Source organism: Apus apus, chromosome 14 (genome assembly GCF_020740795.1).
Source record: "Apus apus isolate bApuApu2 chromosome 14, bApuApu2.pri.cur, whole genome shotgun sequence".
NCBI classification, from domain to species: domain Eukaryota; kingdom Metazoa; phylum Chordata; class Aves; order Apodiformes; family Apodidae; genus Apus; species Apus apus.
In genome coordinates, this window is record NC_067295.1 from 7,471,199 (window position 1) to 7,489,239 (window position 18,041).

The 18,041-nt window shown below is 38.9% G+C and overlaps 2 protein-coding genes across 6 annotated transcripts in view; one reads left to right on the forward strand and one right to left on the reverse strand.

Annotated features, from left to right (window-relative positions):
* Positions 1–14,698, forward strand: LOC127390449 (vacuolar fusion protein CCZ1 homolog). Its single transcript, XM_051632102.1, has 15 exons — positions 1–193; positions 1,849–1,946; positions 2,067–2,160; positions 2,258–2,332; positions 3,330–3,377; positions 4,006–4,089; positions 6,112–6,287; positions 6,926–7,007; positions 7,611–7,672; positions 8,546–8,657; positions 9,274–9,307; positions 9,661–9,778; positions 11,946–12,104; positions 13,195–13,322; positions 14,352–14,698. Exons 1-15 carry the CDS (start codon positions 92–94, stop codon positions 14,405–14,407), a joined length of 1,428 nt encoding a protein of 475 aa, XP_051488062.1. The 5' UTR covers positions 1–91; the 3' UTR covers positions 14,408–14,698.
* Positions 7,179–18,041, reverse strand: part of LOC127390448 (radial spoke head 10 homolog B2-like) — a 23,622-nt gene continuing 12,759 nt past the window's right edge. For 3 of the 5 annotated variants that reach the window (XM_051632098.1, XM_051632097.1, XM_051632100.1), the window contains 4 exons: positions 17,414–17,507; positions 15,814–16,006; positions 15,174–15,396; positions 7,179–7,802 (listed from right to left, as the gene is read on the reverse strand). In XM_051632098.1, the coding sequence (XP_051488058.1) occupies positions 15,192–15,396; positions 15,814–16,006; positions 17,414–17,507 (492 nt within the window). In that variant the 3' untranslated portion in view covers positions 7,179–7,802; positions 15,174–15,191. Of the gene's footprint in view, positions 7,803–15,173; positions 15,397–15,813; positions 16,007–17,413; positions 17,508–18,041 lie in introns of those variants that run through there. The other 2 variants (XM_051632099.1, XM_051632101.1) reach the window with 2 other exon arrangements.

An 18,041-nucleotide genomic window follows, 5' to 3' on the forward strand; every position in this document is an offset into this window, starting at 1 on the left:
GGGGCGCGGGCGGAAGGCGGAAGCGCTGCGGTGCCGGCGGGGCTCCCGGGGCGGGGCGGCGGCCGCCGGCCCCAGGCGCGTCAGGCTCGGGATGGCGGCGGCGGCGGGGGGAGCCGGCCAGGAGAAGCAGCTCGCTCCGACCCTGCTCAGTTTCTTCATCTACAACCCCAAGCTGGGGCCCAAAGAGGGAGAGGTACCGAGGGCGGTGGCGCGTTCCGGGCTGCGGGGCGAGGCGGGCGGCCCCGTGCCCCGCTCTGCCGCGGCCTCGCTCGCCGCAGGAGGCCCCGGGCCGGCTGTCTCCTCTCTGCCCGCCCTTCCCCAGGCCCGGGCCGCAGCAGGTGGCCGCGGGGTTACCGCGGGGTTACCGCTTCCCCCCGCGGAGCGGCCCCGAAGAAAGGCGGCCGCGGCGGGGGAAGCGGAGCGGCCCCGCTGGGCGCTCGGGACCGGCTGCCTCGGGTGGTCCAGGGCCACCTGCATCTGCCCCTGCCGCTTCCAAGCGAAGAGGAGCATCAGCTGAGGGCGTTTTAAGCAGCAGAACGTAAAATGTATAGATGGGGAGCTGCTCAGTTAGTAACTGTCTTGTACTGATGCAGTAGCTTTAATACAACATGATAGGAAGCTTAGTGTTTAACCCAGGTCAGTTTAAGTTCTTACTATTTTATTTCTGTGGTTGTCTTTGATAAGTAAATTCAAAGAGCTGTAGACTATTTTTAGATAGCATATTGTATGGCTCATGGGATAATAACCCTTCGTTTTAGTATGTTTTGAAGAGGGCAATGAAGTACCCATTAGTGACCAGGGTGATGGGACTGGGTGCACCCTGCACAAGTCTGTGGGTGACTGCAAACTGGGGGCAGCTGGTGATGCCCTGGAAGGCAGGGCTGCTGTTCAGAGGGACCTTGGCTGAGCTGGGGCAGTGGGCTACCAGGAACCTCGTGATGCTCAGTGCAGGCAAACGCAGAGTCCTGTGTGGGGGTGAAATAACCTCATGCACTATGAGAGGCTGGGGGCTGACTGGTTAGAAGGCAGCTTTGCAGAACAGGACCAGGGAGTCCTGGTGAACAACAGGTTGTATGTGAATCAGCAGCGTGGCAGTGAAAACTAACAGTGTACCTGGCAAGTGAAGTGATTCCTTCCCCTCTGCTCTCTGCTTCTGAGGCTGCTGGTGGGCACTGTTAGTTTGGGCTTCCCAGAGTAGAAAAAATAATGACAAATTTAATCAAAGCCAGTGAGGGACCCTCTCGAGTCTGTCAGGGGGCTGCAGTCTGAGGTGTACCAGGAGAGCCTCAGAGAACTGGATTTGTACATCCTGAAGGAAGAGGTGATGTGGAAGGGGGTCTGATGGCTGTCTGCACCTGCATAAAGGGTGTTTAGAGAGGAGGGAATCAGGTTCTTCTTGAAGTGAAAGGATGAGAGGTAATGGAAGAAGTTCCAGCAGGGGAAACTCTGATGAGGTAGAAGAAAAAATTACTCACAGTGAAGTGGTCAAGCAGCAGAATGGGGCCCAGTATCTTTGGAGATACTGACAATTTGACTGGACAAGGCCTGGAGCAATCTGAGCTAGCTTTCATTTGGCACTGAAGCTAGCCTGGCTTTAAACTAGCTGTGCCCATTATTTCAATAGCCTTCAACTTATAAAACATTCTGTGATATCTTGGGATGACTGACTGCTTAAGTGTGAATTAAATATGCCTTTTATCCATTATTACAGAAGCCCATTTAGATACAAGATAAATTTCTGCCTAGGAAATCAAGGGACTCAAGTTAAAAAACAAGCAGTCCATGAACTTAGTATCCTTGAACTCTGATTCAGTTAAAATGCATTTGCTTCTTTTTTGAAAATTTTAGGAAGAAAAGAAGATTCTCTTCTATCACCCAAATGAAGTAGAAAAGAATGAAAAAATTAGAAATGTGGGACTATGTGAAGCTATAGTACAATTCACAAGGTATGAAGTCTGATTTGCAGGGCTCACTGTGTTAGCACAAGCACTGTATGTTGTATTTCCCAATTGCATGTTTTATTTCTGTGAGTCTGTAGCTACGTCTACGTGTATTTTTCTTTCCAGGACCTTTAGCCCAACAAAACCTGCAAAATCCCTACACACACAGAAGAACAGACAATTTTTCCATGAACCTGAAGAAAACTTCTGGATGATCATGGTACTTATGCATGTGATCTGCATATTTCTGAAGCATGGTTTGGCAGTGTTCTCAATGCATTCTGCATTGTCTCATACCAGCCTGTGCCACTTCCTAGGTTGTACGGAATCCCATCATAGAAAAACACAAGGATGGAAAGCCAGTCTATGAATATCAGGAAGAGGAATTACTGGTAATACTGAACCTTTTTTTTTTTTAATGAGTTATTTTGTATTTTAAGAGTACTTCCAGAAATACATTAGTTTGATCACTCTTGAACTGCTGCCAAATTGATCTTTTAAAATGTGTATCTCTACCCCCATAAAAGGAAAAAGGACAAAGTACTTTTCAGTTAAGTTTAAAGAAGAGAGCAAGATAGAAAATTATCCAGATAGCAGTTCAAGATCATCCAATAAGCATCAGTAAAATGTACAGCTGTGAGACCTTTAGCTTGGAATAGACTAATATTTCTTAGGATATGCTTGTTTAATAAAGTTCTTGCAAGATTTTAAATCTATATATTTATTATGTTTAAATATACATGTTACTACTTTCTTGAGACTGGTAGTCATGTTTACTAATAATGTGGAAAAACAAACAGCTCATAACTATCATGGGACTTCTTGTCCAAACCACACTCTCAGTAGGTCAGTTTAGTTCTATGCAGGAAGGGCATCTGCTCAGGTGGGATAATATTTTAAAAGCTGGTTGCTCATGCTGCCTCAGTTCATTGCAGTGTGCACCAGTTCTCTCCTCACTGTGTTCTGAGACAAAGACTGGTGTAACAGGCTTTTGCCAGACAAATAAAATGGCCTTTTTCCCCTGGCCCAGTAACAGCCTGCTGTGGTGTCCCAGCTCATTTAGCCTTTGATCTGGATGAAAACTAGTCAGAACTAAGTTTATTTTCACTTAGGAAAAGGCACTATTTGTAACTGGTATCTTATGCATGAGTTAATAAGGCATTTTTGGTATTAAATGTAAGGAGGTGGGAACTCCCTTTACTGAAATAGTACTTTATAAGTACAAAGAAATTTTTAGATGCTGACTGAAAATACTATTTAACTTTTCAAAGATTGATTTCTCTGATTTGTGTGTTTGCTGACTCTTTGAAAACATGTTATCTGTAGCTCAGCCAAAATATTTTCAATTCTGCCTCTCCTTATACTAATCTCCTGTTCTCTTTTCTGCAGGACAAGGTTTACAGTTCAGTCCTACAGCAGTGCTACAGCATGTACAAGGTAGGGTTAATACTAGAGACTCCTGGCCAGAGGAAGAGATCCTCATGGCACCATTTGGATGTGCAAGCTCATCACTGCTTTGATATTCTTGTCTCATTACTGTTGTCTGCTCTCTTCCTGAAGCTGTAATGGTGTTGATGGAAGAGAAAAAGAAAGCTTTTGCAGTTACTTGTGCTGGTTCATTAGCTTATTGTTAAAATAAGAGTATTTTAATTTCTATGAAGTCCAGACTTCTTCTCTTGTGGGCAGTTACACTACTAAGATTTTTATTTTGATGGTGTTAGATACCATTGGTTGGAAGAACAACACTGGGTAAAGGCCATCAGTCTGGCTTTTACAGAGCAAGAGCATTCAGTATTTAAGTGAGGCATAAATAATTTCTCTACCATTAAAGAATTCTGTTTCCTTTTCTGTCTAATTCTGTCTCTGCTCCCATATACCTGGACTCTACAAATCTGAGAGGGTTTTGTTTTTTTTCCCAATAAAGAATGGGTCCATTTGGATCTATGTGGGGTCCCAATACTGAGAAACAGAAGCTGTATTGTAATCTAGCAATGTTCGTGGCAAAATTGTAGGAAATTTTTATAAATTATTACCCAGCTGATTTCTTTTTTCTTTTAACTGTCAGCTTTTCAATGGCACATTCCTGAAAGCCATGGAAGATGGAGGTGTAAAAGTTCTAAAGGAGAGATTACAGAAATTCTTCCATCGGGTAAGACCTTATTTTTCAGGTACATACAGTGTGATTCTGTGTTGAAATTAAAAAACAAAAACCTTCTCTAGGGCACTGCAGTGTAACTATAGAACATAGGCAGTGGAAAACATGTAGTGGCAACAAAGTAAGTCTGGTTACTCGTTTTTTCAAAGCCTTCCTACTAATGTGGTATGCTCTTTAAATGGAGTTGAACCACAAACATAGTTATGGCTTGATAGAGGTTAGCTGTTGGATATTTTTTGTGATGGAATCATATTAATTCTTTGGAAATTCTGCTTTAATGTTTGAATTGGTTAGTATGGTAAGACTGTGCAGATGTATTTAAGTAATTGTTGCAGCATCATTCAGGTTGGAAGGAATCTGGAGAGGTCAACTAGTTCAGCCCCCTACTCAATGTAGGGTGACACTGAATTCAAACTAGACTGCACAGGGCTTTGGCTGGTGGAGTTTTGAAAACATCCAGGGATGGAGATTCCATAACCTGCATGCAGAGACTTGAAGTCCCATAGTACTGTGAAGTCTGAGTTCCCACATGAAAAGTTTTACCAACCTAGCTTTAAAAGATGGCAACCAAGTGTCTGCCTCCCTTTTTCTCATTTGCATGGAAGGAAAGAGAGGACTGCTGTCAGCAGTTAATTCTTTTGTGGTAGAGAATTGAATACTGCTATCTCTGATAAGGATGGAGTGTAGACACTTGTATATTGGTGTTTAAAATTTTGTTTCCCTAACAGGTTTCTTTAAATAGCACAATGTTGTGACAGTGTAAACAAAAGTATAGTTCAGACTGATTTTAGGACAGCCTCTACATGGGGGTTTTGGGGTCATAGATCTAGAATGAATGCTGTTGGCCCAAGGAGTACTTGTTTGATGAGCTGGTGTATACTTCTGCTTAGACTAAATTAAAAAATAAGAGTATGGCAAAATAGGAAGCAATAGATTTTTATCTTTAAAACAGTATTTTACTTTGAAGTTCCTACTGAAGAGAAACCAGTAATCACTATAGATCTGTACAACAGGAAGCTAGTCAAGGAAAAGTTATTTCTAATGCTGGGGAATTAGAAATGCTTAAAAAATTTTATTATGCAAGTTGTTCTGTTATAACCCTATTGAACGAATTGGCTTCAGGTTGCTGGCAGGCTTGGACTGCACTGAAACTCTGAAAGGAAATGAAACTTAGACTATAAACTGGCAGATCTGTCACACTATTTGCCTCTATTTTACTTTTTTTTTTTTTTCTTTGTAATGTAAAATGGCTGTAGAGGGAGCCATTGGATAACTCATCTTTCACAAAGCACAGCATTTGACAGTGCATTTGAAATCTCTTGGTAAAGGTTACAGTCTATCAAGGAAGAGAGTAACAGAAATTATCTTTTCCTTTGCACATTGAAAACTAATGGATTTATCTGCTAATATTTCTGAGGAGTTAGTTCTGAAGTTAAATATTAGTAAGATATGGACTGTGCTTTCTTTTTCTCTCAAAAGATCTCGAGCTAGCCTTGAAAGCTGTTGTCACTAGGATTAATCAGCATTAATAATAGCAAGCTGACACCTGGAATCACAGTCACACATAGAATCAGAGTGGCTTGGACTGGAAGGGACCTTTAGAAGTCTAGTCCAACCCCCCTGCAACAGGGAGGGACATCTTCAAGTACATGAGGTTACTCAGAGCCCTGTCCAACCTCACCTTGAATGTTTCCAGGGATGGGGCATCTACTGCCACTCTGGGCAACCTGTACCAGTGTTTTACCACCCTCATTGTCAAAAATATCTTCCATATATATATATAGTCTGAATCTACCCTCTTTTAGTTTATAACTGTTACCCTTCATCCTGTTGTTCTACAGGCCCTGCTTAAAAGTCTGTCCCTACATTAAGTTATATGTCATATAAGCAGAACTGGAAGGGTTGTTTTGGTTTTTTTATTGTTAAATAAAAATTGGGGATTAGACTAAAATTTGTCATTTAAAGCTACATATTGGTAGTTTTCTGAATTCTAAAAAACAACTGTCATCCTCTTAGTACTTGCAGACACTGCATTTACAGTCGTGTGATCTGCTGGATGTGTTTTGTGGAATCAGCTTCTTTCCACTGGATAAAATGACTTACTTGAAAATTCAGTCATTTATTAATAGAATGGAAGAAAGCCTGAACATAGTGAAGTATACTGCATTTCTCTATAATGACCAGCTTATCTGGTAGGTACTTAAAATTTTTTGTGTGTGTCTTTATTATTTATTAATTTCTTACGGTATAAATAAATGCCATAATAGCAAAGCTGCCAAATCAGTGAAAAAGTTGCATGAAAATAAGAAAACTGAATGGTAGGATGAGTGATGTGTAAGAAAGGCACTGGTCTTTGGCTGTGAAATCTCTAACCTGTACCAAATTATTACTGCTAAGTTGGCCTTAGGAACAGTTAGAGCAGTGTCCTTGTCAGTTCCATCACACAGGGATTCTGTGCATATACAGACCTTCCTCTGTAGGACCTTTTAGTAGAGAAGGTTAATTAAAGGATTGATATTAACATAGTTCTGAACCAGCAAGTTGCCATTCTTGTGAAGTTCTTAAAAAATTACTAAAGAATAGCAAACTTGATCTTTGTTTAAATATGGTTTCTCTTCTGGTTTACAGCTAATTTAGAAGTGTTTTGTATTAAGCAAATAAACAAAAAATTTATTAAAAAGTATTTTTCTGGGATTGAATCCACTGAGACACTGAAACATTGCTACCCAGGGGGGGTATGTGCTTTGTCTGAGATTTAGTTAGAGGAAAATGTGTGATCTGAGCTGCAGCACAAACATCACTTGTGTTTCTTTTCTCCCTGATGTTCTAGGAGTGGACTGGAACAAGATGACATGAGAATTTTGTACAAATACCTCACAACATCTCTGTTTCCAAGGCACATGGAGCCTGAGGTATGGCAGTTGGGTTTTTTGAGGAGTGGGGAGCTGGAAGATGGTTTGGTGCTTTGTGTTTGGTTGTTATGTTGGGTTTTTTTCTTCTGTTAATCTGGTACTACTAAGGGCTAAAATTTCCAAGAGCAATACCTCTCTATCCCCTGCCCCCTCTTAAATTTTAGTTTAGGAATTCTGAGATGTATTCCTTCAAGGCTTGACTGTACTCAGTAGTATTTGCACCTACTGCTTACAGCATAAACTGGGAGTTCACTGAATGTTGGTACCTGATGACTGCTCAGTACTGCCAATGAATCACTTCAGCTGAATAGCTAAATGCAGCATGAACTGCAATAAAACCACATGGAGTTAGTTATCCCTCCCCCCATCAAAAGCTTCATAAACTAAGTTTTAAAATTGATAAACGCAGAATCAGAATTCCCTGTTGTATCAGCATCTCTTACACTTTAGCTTTACCTCCTTCATGTTACAGTGAATGTATGTGTTCATGGGTGGCAATTTCTGCAAATAGTTTGCTTTGATTTGGTTTAAAGACAGCCCACAAAATGTAACAGAAAATACCTCTAAGTTGTTTTTTCTTGTGTGTGTTCTTTTTTGCTTCAGTTAGCAGGAAGAGATTCTCCAATACGTGCTGAAATGCCAGGAAATCTACAACACTATGGAAGGTAGCTCTTGTTTGCTGCTGCTTTCCTCAAGGGCAAAATGTCTGGGAGTACATGAATTTTGAGTAAATATTCCACACACGTTTCATTCCAGAGGGTTGAACAATAGTTGGTGCAGTCTAAAACTTGACCTCTGGGAAAGACAAAAAAAAAAAGAACAAAGAAAAGCCTTCATTAACACTACTACATTTTAATTTTTTTTTCTTCCCCACTGTTCTTAAAGCACTGCAGGAAAGTGTTTTTAAGTCCTCCAGTCATTTCTTTTCAGTCAGACACTTCAGACAAAGGTGTAGATTTCATCTAGGGAGTTATGTATTTTTTCTCTGTACTCAGCACGTGAGAGTGGGCAATTCTGTACTGAAGCAGCTGGGCAATATTGTTTTGAATAACAGTGGGTCTGGACATCTTCAGTCATGGTAATTCCTCTTGCCTGGTTTATTGTATTTTGGGATCAAGGCACTGGCACGCATTCCCTGCCTTACTGCCCTCTCCTACCTCCTACCTCCAAGTTTAGATGCTTCTAATGCACCACTGTTCTACAGTGCTTTCCCAGTAGCAACCAAAAAAGGTTTTTTTAAGATAGTCACAACTTAAATGTTGTTCCTTTGTTGATCTGTGCAGTTTATTTCCTTTCTTCTGGCTTTCTAATACTGTTCCTATAACTCCTTGGGTTGTATATGCAAATAATACTTTGAAAACATAAGAGTGCTGAGATAATGTATTAAAGGGCTCTGCACCTGTCTGGATAGCTAAAAACTCATTGGATTCAAATATATTAATACATGCAAGTAATTGCTAGTTTGAAGAACATCTGTTAAACAGGAAAAACTGAAATATAATAATTCATTGCATCTGACCTATTGAATTATTTTCTAGGTTTCTTACTGGACCTTTAAATCTTAATGATCCAGAAGCAAAATGCCGTTTCCCCAAAATATTTGTTAACACTGATGACACTTACGAAGAGCTTCATTTAATTGTTTATAAGGTATATAAGGCATTTTTCTCTGCAGTTACTGCACAGAATTAGGAATCTATATACAATGAAGGTGACAACGATGCAAAGTATTTATTAATTGTATACAGAGATGCACTGATGTGACAAGGTTAAAACAAAGACACAGAAAACTCCCTGGTGTTTCTAGCAACAAGCTTTAAAGCCTGAATCCTCTCTTCCCCTCTCCTGTACCCTCCTCAAAACAGTTTTTAAAACAAAATACCAGCCTTCAGTTACTTTAGGTCATTTCATACCTGGCTTTATGTAGCATTAATTAATAAAACAAAAACCTAATTATTTTTAAATGAAATGCAAGTTTCTTGCAGACATATACCCTTGCATAGAATGCATTTTTAGGAAATTTTACCTTTCCTATATAATTTTAAAACTATTAACTGGGCTGAATTTTAAAATCATAACTATCCTGTGTTGTGCAGGATTGCAAAGAGGTTATCCTACTGAAGTGTTACTTTCAAAATAGGTGGATTTTTTTTAATTTAACTGGTTTACCTGTGTGTGACCTCACTCAAGTATTGTCATGTATTTGAGGTAGTTGAGGTAACATGTTGTAAATGTGCTTTTTTTTGCTTTAACTTTTTTGTTCCAGGCCATGAGTGCAGTTGTCTGCTTTATGATTGATGGTAAGTACCTACTAGCATCACTTACTTGGCAAGACATAGTACAAAATGCTATTATATGCAACTTGTTTTTCTCTTGAAAAACACATTAATTTGTTTATTGAGCCTCTCCTTCCTGAGTGCTTTTATCAGTCTTTTGATTTTTGTACCATGGTGTAAGTAACTCCATTTACACCATAAAACAACTAAGTTTTGCTTTGGTTAGCCATGCACTTTCTAAATCATCCATAATGTTTTAATTAAGAAAGGAATTTGTCCCGGGATTCTCACTGATGTTTAAAAACAACTTCAGAAACTGTTGCCTTCAGCAGTGGGAAGGGAATCTCATCTCCCCCTTTCCTTTACCCACTACCCAGCTTCAATTCCACCCACGCTGGAGTTCTGCCGCAAACTGGACAGCATTGTTGGGCCCCAGCTCACCGTGTTGGCATCAGACATTTGTGAGCAATACAACATCAACAAGAGAATATCAGGGTTTGTACCACATTTCCGTTCCTCTTGCAGTTCTTCCTTTGCTGGTCAAAAAAGTGTATTTAATGAACTGTTTAAATAGTGGTAACATGAGCCCAGATGTTGAAAGCATTGAGTTATCTGTACTTTAAATCATGTTTATCTACCTTTCTGCATCTTAAGCATTTTATAAAATGCTTGGTGTTGCATATTTAGGTGTCCCTGAAGTAACAACATCTTATTAATTTAGGAACAAATATTTATGTGGCTGCTGACACCTTTTTCCTCTGTGCATATAACTGTTGCAGAAAAAATAATGTAAATATTAAGGTAAACTTCACTATTATCGATTGAGATTCTGCCTCATCATCTCCCTGTTGTCAGCAGATTACTCAGATACGAGAGGTAGGACTTCCAGGTTTTGCTTCTTCCATGTGTGATCTGAAACAGCTGACTCGTGGAGATGAGTTCACAGGTGACTGTGCTGGCAGGGATACATACAAGATGGCAGAAATGCCAACTTGAAGTGGTTGTCCCCTGTGTTGATGTAGAGAAATACCAAGTTCCTACAAAACCTTAACTTCAGTTTACACTTTCTAACTTTTCTTGAGGAAAACAGAATCTCATTATGTTCACATATAGCCCTTGGGCTAGTAGAATATTTGAGCTTAAACAAAGAAAAATAAAAAAAACCCCACATCACTGGCTTTGTGCCCACATCCTTCTTTGCTCTGATTTCCTTTGAATTCTGCTGTTTTGTATTATGTTAAAAAAAGAACTGCATTTTTCACATCAAGAGGACACTGACACCACCTGCTTTGGGTATTGCCTTCGACACACCTATTTACAGCATAGATGGAGTGTACGTAACTCCTGACTCTGTTACAAATCCAAAAGGTACTAGCAAAACTTTTGTTTAGCATTTTGAAATGGGGATTTTAGTAAGTGGAGTGTTTGGTTACAATGCAAATTTTACAGTTCAGTACTTTTTTCCAGAATTACTGCTTCCTGAAGTGTATAGGAGGTGAGGAAAAAACTCATTTTTTTCTATTTTGCAGAACTAAGGTAACTACTTGAGGTGCAAAAAAAAGTCAAATGAAAAAGGATGTTAATGGTTTGGAAAATATTCTTCACTTACTTTCCATAAAATTGTATTTATTTTTAAGATGGATTTGGTAGTCGGGGATGCAAGAACAACATTGCACATGAGAAGAAGAGGTACTAAACCAAAGATAGGTGTGTGATCAAACTTATTTAATGGTAGCATGCCAAATCAGCAAAACTGCAGGGCACAGAATAGAATGTGCTTGAAACGGTGCCCACCTACTAAATCATTAAACCTGGGTTTTTTTAAATGTCATCTGGGACTGCCTTTGGCAGCTGTAACTCTTCTAAAAGTTTAATGCCTCGATGTCCTGAAAACATGATACAGTTTCTTGACATTAGTGCATCTGTGTGACAGAGAGAAAGGGTATCTAGTTGTTTGCTAAGGTGAGTGGTGTCATCACAGTATCTCCCCGATTCTAAATAATACATAGCCTGAAGTACCAATTGCTACAGACAGTTTTTGCCAGTCTGAATTTGTTGTGACTTCTACCAAAACTACAGCTCTAAGTGACAGATTTTACATTAACTTAATAAAGGAGGAAATGGAAGAAGACTGCCAAGGCAGGACTTTGGAAATAGTCTCTTGACTGGCCTACACAAATGATGGGGGAAAAGTGCTTTATTTTCATTGTAACAAGTAACAAAATGTGACTGGCAGATTATTTATTAATCAAACTAAAGACCCAGCAGCCTTTCAAACCAGCTTGGACTATGGTAGGGGAGCAAGGAAACAAAGTGGGGACAGGAAAAAACAGCTCATTAGAAAAATGCAACTACTGGGAAGTGGGACAAGGCCTTTAGACTCCTCTGTGTCTATTGACTAGCAGCCTAAGCAACAGCAGAAGAGGAAAAATGGCTTGGTTTTGCAGGCTTACTGCTTTTTTGCTTTTTTTTTTTTTTTGTAGTGTTAAAATACAGTTTGATTATACCACAAGTCTTAATGTACTAGGTGATCTCTTCAATGTGAAGATAACCTCAGGATGTCTGAGTAAGCTTTGCACTGTCTCATGACCTCTCTGTGAAGCCTTTGCTTATAGAACGTGTCAGGATTCACCAGTTGTATTTTTTTTTTTTATCTTCCTAGGGCTGAGAAGGAGCCTCAGTTCAAGTTTATCTATTTCAATCACATGAACCTGGCAGAGAAAAGTACCATTCACATGAGGAAAACACCCAGTGTATCACTTGCATCTGTTCACCCTGACCTCATGAAGATTCTTGGTGACATCAACAGTGACTTCTCCAGGTAATGTTTAACTATTAAAAAGTCTGTAACTGCTTCTGTAAGGTAGATATTTTTTTCAAATGGATGAAACTTTCATGTCTTTCTGTTCATGGATGGCTCTTCACAGCTCTGTGAGATAAGCCATGTAACACAGGTCATATTTAGTATTTTGTGTTTGTTTAGAAGTAGTTGTGTCTTAAACAAAACTTTTATTGTCCTTTAAAAAAATAGTTTAAGAAGAGCCAGGGCCTCTAAGAAAATGTGTAATTTATTTGAAGCTTCAGAGCAGCCATAACAAGCTTAGGAAGGCTGTGAGCCTACTGCTTTTGCACCTATGTCTGTCTAATCTCTGGATAAGTAGTATAAAGGACAAACAAACCTGCTTCTGCCTACATTATACCATCCTCTGAAGCAGCTGGCTCTCCTTTAGGTATTAGACAATAGATGAAATGCAAATCTTGCAGCTCCTACAATACTCCTGATAGAGAAGATAACTGGTTTCTTGTCAGTGGGTATTGTGCTTCAAGGTGGGACAGACCCTCTGTCACTATAAAAATTAATAAAGAACTTGAAAATGGTGAATTATTTTGATATAAAATTGGCAACTAGCAGCTTTCTCACTCTGCTTAAAGACAAGGTTCTCATTTTTCTTTAAATGAAAAAAGAATGTTTCACCACATTGTAGAAGTACTGGGTAAATGACAGCTTTATGTTGAGCATGGTTTAGTTCTAAATTTAACAATTAGCTATATAAAAGCTTAATACCACTATACCACCTCCAGCTTTTATTATTTGGTCACTGTGTAACAAATCATAATTATTTGAAATGTGTCCAACAGAATGGAGGATAGGTGTTTTCTTCAGAGCATTGGAGTGTTTGGTTGATGGACAAATTATTGATTTATTCATCTGGGGATGTAGTTGTCCTAAGCAGCCATTTATGAAACTTTCGTCTTGGATTGCTGAATCATATCAAAGTTAGTCTTAGTGGTCTCTCTTTGAAACTGTACAACCACCACAATTTATGACATTAAGCTGTCCTAATAATTACAAGTAAGTTTGTTGAAGATGAACTTGCTGCCACCTTCTTTACTCTCAAAACTTATTTCAGAGTTGATGAAGACGAGGAAATCATCGTGAAGGCAATGAGTGATTACTGGGTAGTTGGGAAAAAGTCTGACCAACGAGAACTGTATGTTATTTTGAATCAAAAAAATGCAAATCTGATAGAAGTTAATGGTAAGGATTGTTTTTTATTACCTTTAAATACAGTTACTACTAAAATGTATGTCCCTGGAGAAGGAATAAAATCCGTCTCACATGAAATCTAGAGAGGGACTGATCTATGATAGACCAGGTAAGCTTGCATAAGGTTTTAGTCTGCCTTCTACCTGCTGTGAAAGAACAGCATAAATATTCAGCACACATCCTTAATTATTAAATAGTCATTCTTCCTCCTTCTAATAGTGGAGATCTCTGTCAGCTCCATTTAGGAGTAATTAATGAAGCATATTACAGGGAAGAGATGAACATATTTACATCTGAGTTAGATTTTATTTGTCAGTGATCCATGGGTAGGCTACTTATATGTAATGTCTATCCTGTCTGATCCTCATTCCATTCTTGTCTTGTTTCTAATACTGTTTTGAGAATTATTTACTATGACCAAGAGTGTGAACTAACATTAAGATGCAATAAGCTTTTAAACAGGCTAAGAGAAATGGCAGTTTGAGTCTTACTTGCAGCAATTTTAGGGCCCTCCGTTTTAAAATAAGGCAGCTGCTTACCTGGATGATGGGAAAGAATTAATACTTCTCCAAAACTAAACCCTAGCAACCTAAATTTCAAGAACAGGACTGAATTGCATGACTTACATAATGATTTTTAACTGTTTTTTAGGATTAAACCTGCCATACAAAAACAGTAAATATGTTATCAGGCACTGAAAAACACTTAGGAAGTACTGCTGCCCTCAAAGTGTTGTCTCCCAAATAGCACAAAGCAAGTTTTGCTTGTGGGTTTACAAGGTACTTCTTGTGTTGAAGCAAAGTCTTCTGCTATTGCAGAGCAAAAGTTTGACATGATGAATGGCCCTGCAGCAACCTCAAGTCATCATTTAACTTTAGCCACTTAGAATACAACTCATCTTAGAAACTCCCAGGTTTTTTTCTATCTAATTATATTCTTCATGATCCCCAGGATTTTTCATGTACAGGTTCCTGCAAAATATTACAATGAAAGACCTTTTTTTTTTTTCTTTTTTAACAGAAGAAGTGAAGAAACTTTGTGCAACACAGTTTAATAATATTTTCTTCTTGGATTGATCTCCAAAGGGCTGATTTATTGAAGACATCTATGTCAGACACTTGTTCAACAGGAAAAGTTATCAGTCATATTATTGACTGGAATAATAAGAATAGTAAAGCAATACTTGCTTTGTAAGAATCAAAATTTCTACTAAAGTCTGTAAACTCTGATCATAAAATTTTTAGATTTTACAAATGTTTAAGTGCAAACTAATTAAAAACCAGTCTGAGTTCATCTGTACCATTCCATTCTGATACGTTATGTGAATATTTTCCTGGAAAATAAACCTAATAATTGTTACAATTTAAGGGCATCTTTTTGTTTTCCTGTGTTCATTCCATCATTGTGTGACTTTCTGCTGATTTTCTACAATATGACACCAGATCAGCTACAAAAGGCCCCTGAACAAATAACATTCTAGCTAGGTTAACCTGTTCTTTGCAGCTCCTGCTTCAGCCCAATTTACATTCTTTGCCAAATTCTTACATAATTGTTTTTATGCAGTATTTCAGTCATATAAACCATGTTTTAAGCAGAAACCCTTTCATTGGGACATACGGTCATGACAAGGTTATTAATTCTTGTATTGACACTGAGAGAGTGTTTAGATTCAAGTCAAATTCTGACTGCTGTTGCAGCTCCAGATAAAGGGTTACACTCATGTAAATGACTGCTGTCTTTCCCCAGACTTAGTGCATACAGTTTAAACATACTTTAATTTTAGACCTTACTGCAAATGTGGTTTCTTTTGTTGTTTTTCTTATTCAAAAAGCAGTTACTCACTTGAAGCTTCCAGAGCTCTCAGGGTTTCTTCTTTTTCTTTTTGCGTTGCCCCTTGGTAGAGACCGGGGATGGTGCAGTGACTGCCTCGTCCTTCGGAGGGGGTGCTAACCGTGTGCCAGGCCTCTCCAACTCCTGCAAATCTGAACTGGAGTCAAATGCTTCTGCTGCTGCTGCAGCTGCTTCTTGCATTTTTGCCTCTTCTTCTTCTCTTGCAGCTATAAGTCTTGAGTGAACAAAGTTTAAATTTAGTGTACTGCAAGGAGCAGGGGGGAAGACAGATTTATACTTGCTCAGCAACTACAGTTGTATTCACGGTGTGAGCAGCAGTGTAAACTGATGTATTGTAGAGTAGCAGAAAATCTGTCTAGTTACTGCTTCAAGTCTAACTTATGGTATGAAAAAAAAAAAAAGGCTTAACTGTTCAAATGCCAGGAAGTATCAGAGTTATTGTCACCTGAAAGCAGCCTGCATTTGTTACTCCCAACAGTAACAAGACGCATGAGTTACATTTTGCATGTTCCTTATTACAGCAGGATGAGGGTTTTTTTCCCAGTTACAGTATGAGAAGCACACTTCTCATTTTCATTAGTTTTGTTAGCAGAAGGTAAGAAATAACAGTAGTTCAACATAAAACACTCACTTTGCCAGCTCCTCATCCTTGAGCTTTCTCAGCTCAGCTAACTCAGCATCCTGTATTCGATTTTCTATTATTTTTTCCCTCAGCACTTTTTCATGCTGGTAGGCAGGGAAGAGCTTAGCTGTAAAAAAGATCTGCACCTGACGCATCCGCAGACTAAATTTCTCATCTTGTTCAGTTTTGGCTTCTGGTTCATCTGCAACATGCAAGTTAAACGTTTATTTAGCAGGGCACTTTTATTTCACATGTGTTTTGGACTAACAGGATACTCTGCAGGGGGAGAGTCTGGCCTCTGCACAGTACAGAAGATGACAACTGTGAGAAACTTTGAACTGATGCATGTGAAAGAGGATGGCCCTTTTGTGGGTCTTCAGAGTGACAGTGACCCCAGGCACAGCATCAAAACAACATGAACTTTCCCCTTTAATCCTGTGGTGTCTTCTGCAGTGACCTGATGATGGTTCAGTATCCCAGACTCCTGTGCATAGGGAATGGAGGCACAAACATGACTACCTGGAAGAGCAGAGCCACGTGCAAGCATCCCAGTATTGTGACTGTCAAGAAATAGGCTAGGGCCTATCTGCTGGTTTTCTAAGACATAAGTGCTTTTTCAGTCACCCAGTTTCAGTGAAATAGCTGATGACTACACAAAGATCCCTATTTGCCTATGTTCCTGGATTTGGGTTCTTTATCTGTATAAAACATTTAACAAACACAAAAACCAACCCAGATGAGGTCTGCTAATCAGCCAGAAGGAAAATGGTATAAAGATAACTTAGCCTCACCATATGAAAATGCTCTTACTGATTTCTCTTCAGCATGAATGCTGGCCTGTCATGACATAAGATGTCCTATCCCAGCTAAAGGTGGGGTTATGGCACACCATTAATAACAATTCTTATATTAAGTAAAAGAAGCAAGACACAGTAATAGTTGTATTTATCCAAGAGATTAAAAAAACCCAAAAAAGGGTAGGTTTGTAGATTGAGCTTCTCAGAGTAAATACAAATTACTTACAGATGCCCTACCAATAAAATGTGGCATTTTAAAATTGGGAAACTATTCCAGTCAGTTCTTAAACAAGTCATTTAATCATTGTTTCATTTTCTTTAAAAAAATATTTTTAAAAAATTGTCTTCAAGGATCTTCTTCCAGAATTAATGCTCATTTACTGCCCTCTTGTGACAAGCTGCAATCTGCATATACAATTAAAATTTTGCAATTCAAGAGCTATGAGGTATTTTTTTGAGTTAGTCTTGAAACAGTGACCTGTGGTTGAAATATTATATAGTGATGATAAGTTTATACTGAAGGCACAGTGCAGAGTTCAATCTCCTGTTTCCAATCCCAAATGAGTAGGACAGTACAGGAAGAATTTATTTTTAAAAAGCCTTTTAGTTATTTTTTAAGGAAAATGTAGTAGCTTCTAATAAAAAATCACAGAAGGTTCAGAGATTCAAACCAGCCCAGCTAGCTGTGGAAAGCCTGATGTAAACCTTGTCACACTGAAAGCAGCTGCCCCACTGTTTTAATCATCTTTCAAGTTGTAGAAAGAGTGAATCTCCTGTAGCACCACTGCTTACAGATGCTAATGAGTACTCACTCAGTGGAAATTCTTGAAGAGGAGACCCTCTGTCTTCAGAAGGTTTCAGTGGCTGGCAGGAAGTTTTAAATTCAGGTACTAGATGCCTGGACTTCTGTTCAAATTGAAAAGTGAAATCATGCGTCCATTTGAGTCATGCAAATTCCTACTTCCAAAGCATTCTGCCAATCAAATGCACTCTGCAATTATGTCTAATCAAAACATTGAGACTGCAATAGTGTTTCACACTTTCAAATACTAGCATACCAGTCATAATGTTTTACTTTTGATACCAGCCAGAGAAGTAGGATGATCCTATCTGGGATAATTAGGCTAGGGCAAGTTAGATGTAGAGAAAATGGAAGCTCCTGACACAGCCCTCTGTTCTTACATGTTGCTCTACATACTATTACTCATCTGCTCGTAAGGAAACAATAGTGAATTTCTATTCCTGACTACAGAAATAAACCCCAGGAATTATACTGAGTGAAAAGGAGAGATCAACTGTCACCCCAAGCACCTTTTGCAGCCTGATGATGCCACTCTTTTCAGATGAGTGACGGTGCCCTACAAAACTCAGGTCAAAAAAATTCTTTTTTCTAAGTGTTGGCATCTTTTCTAAAAGTCAGGAAGTTTCAAAATTCTCCCA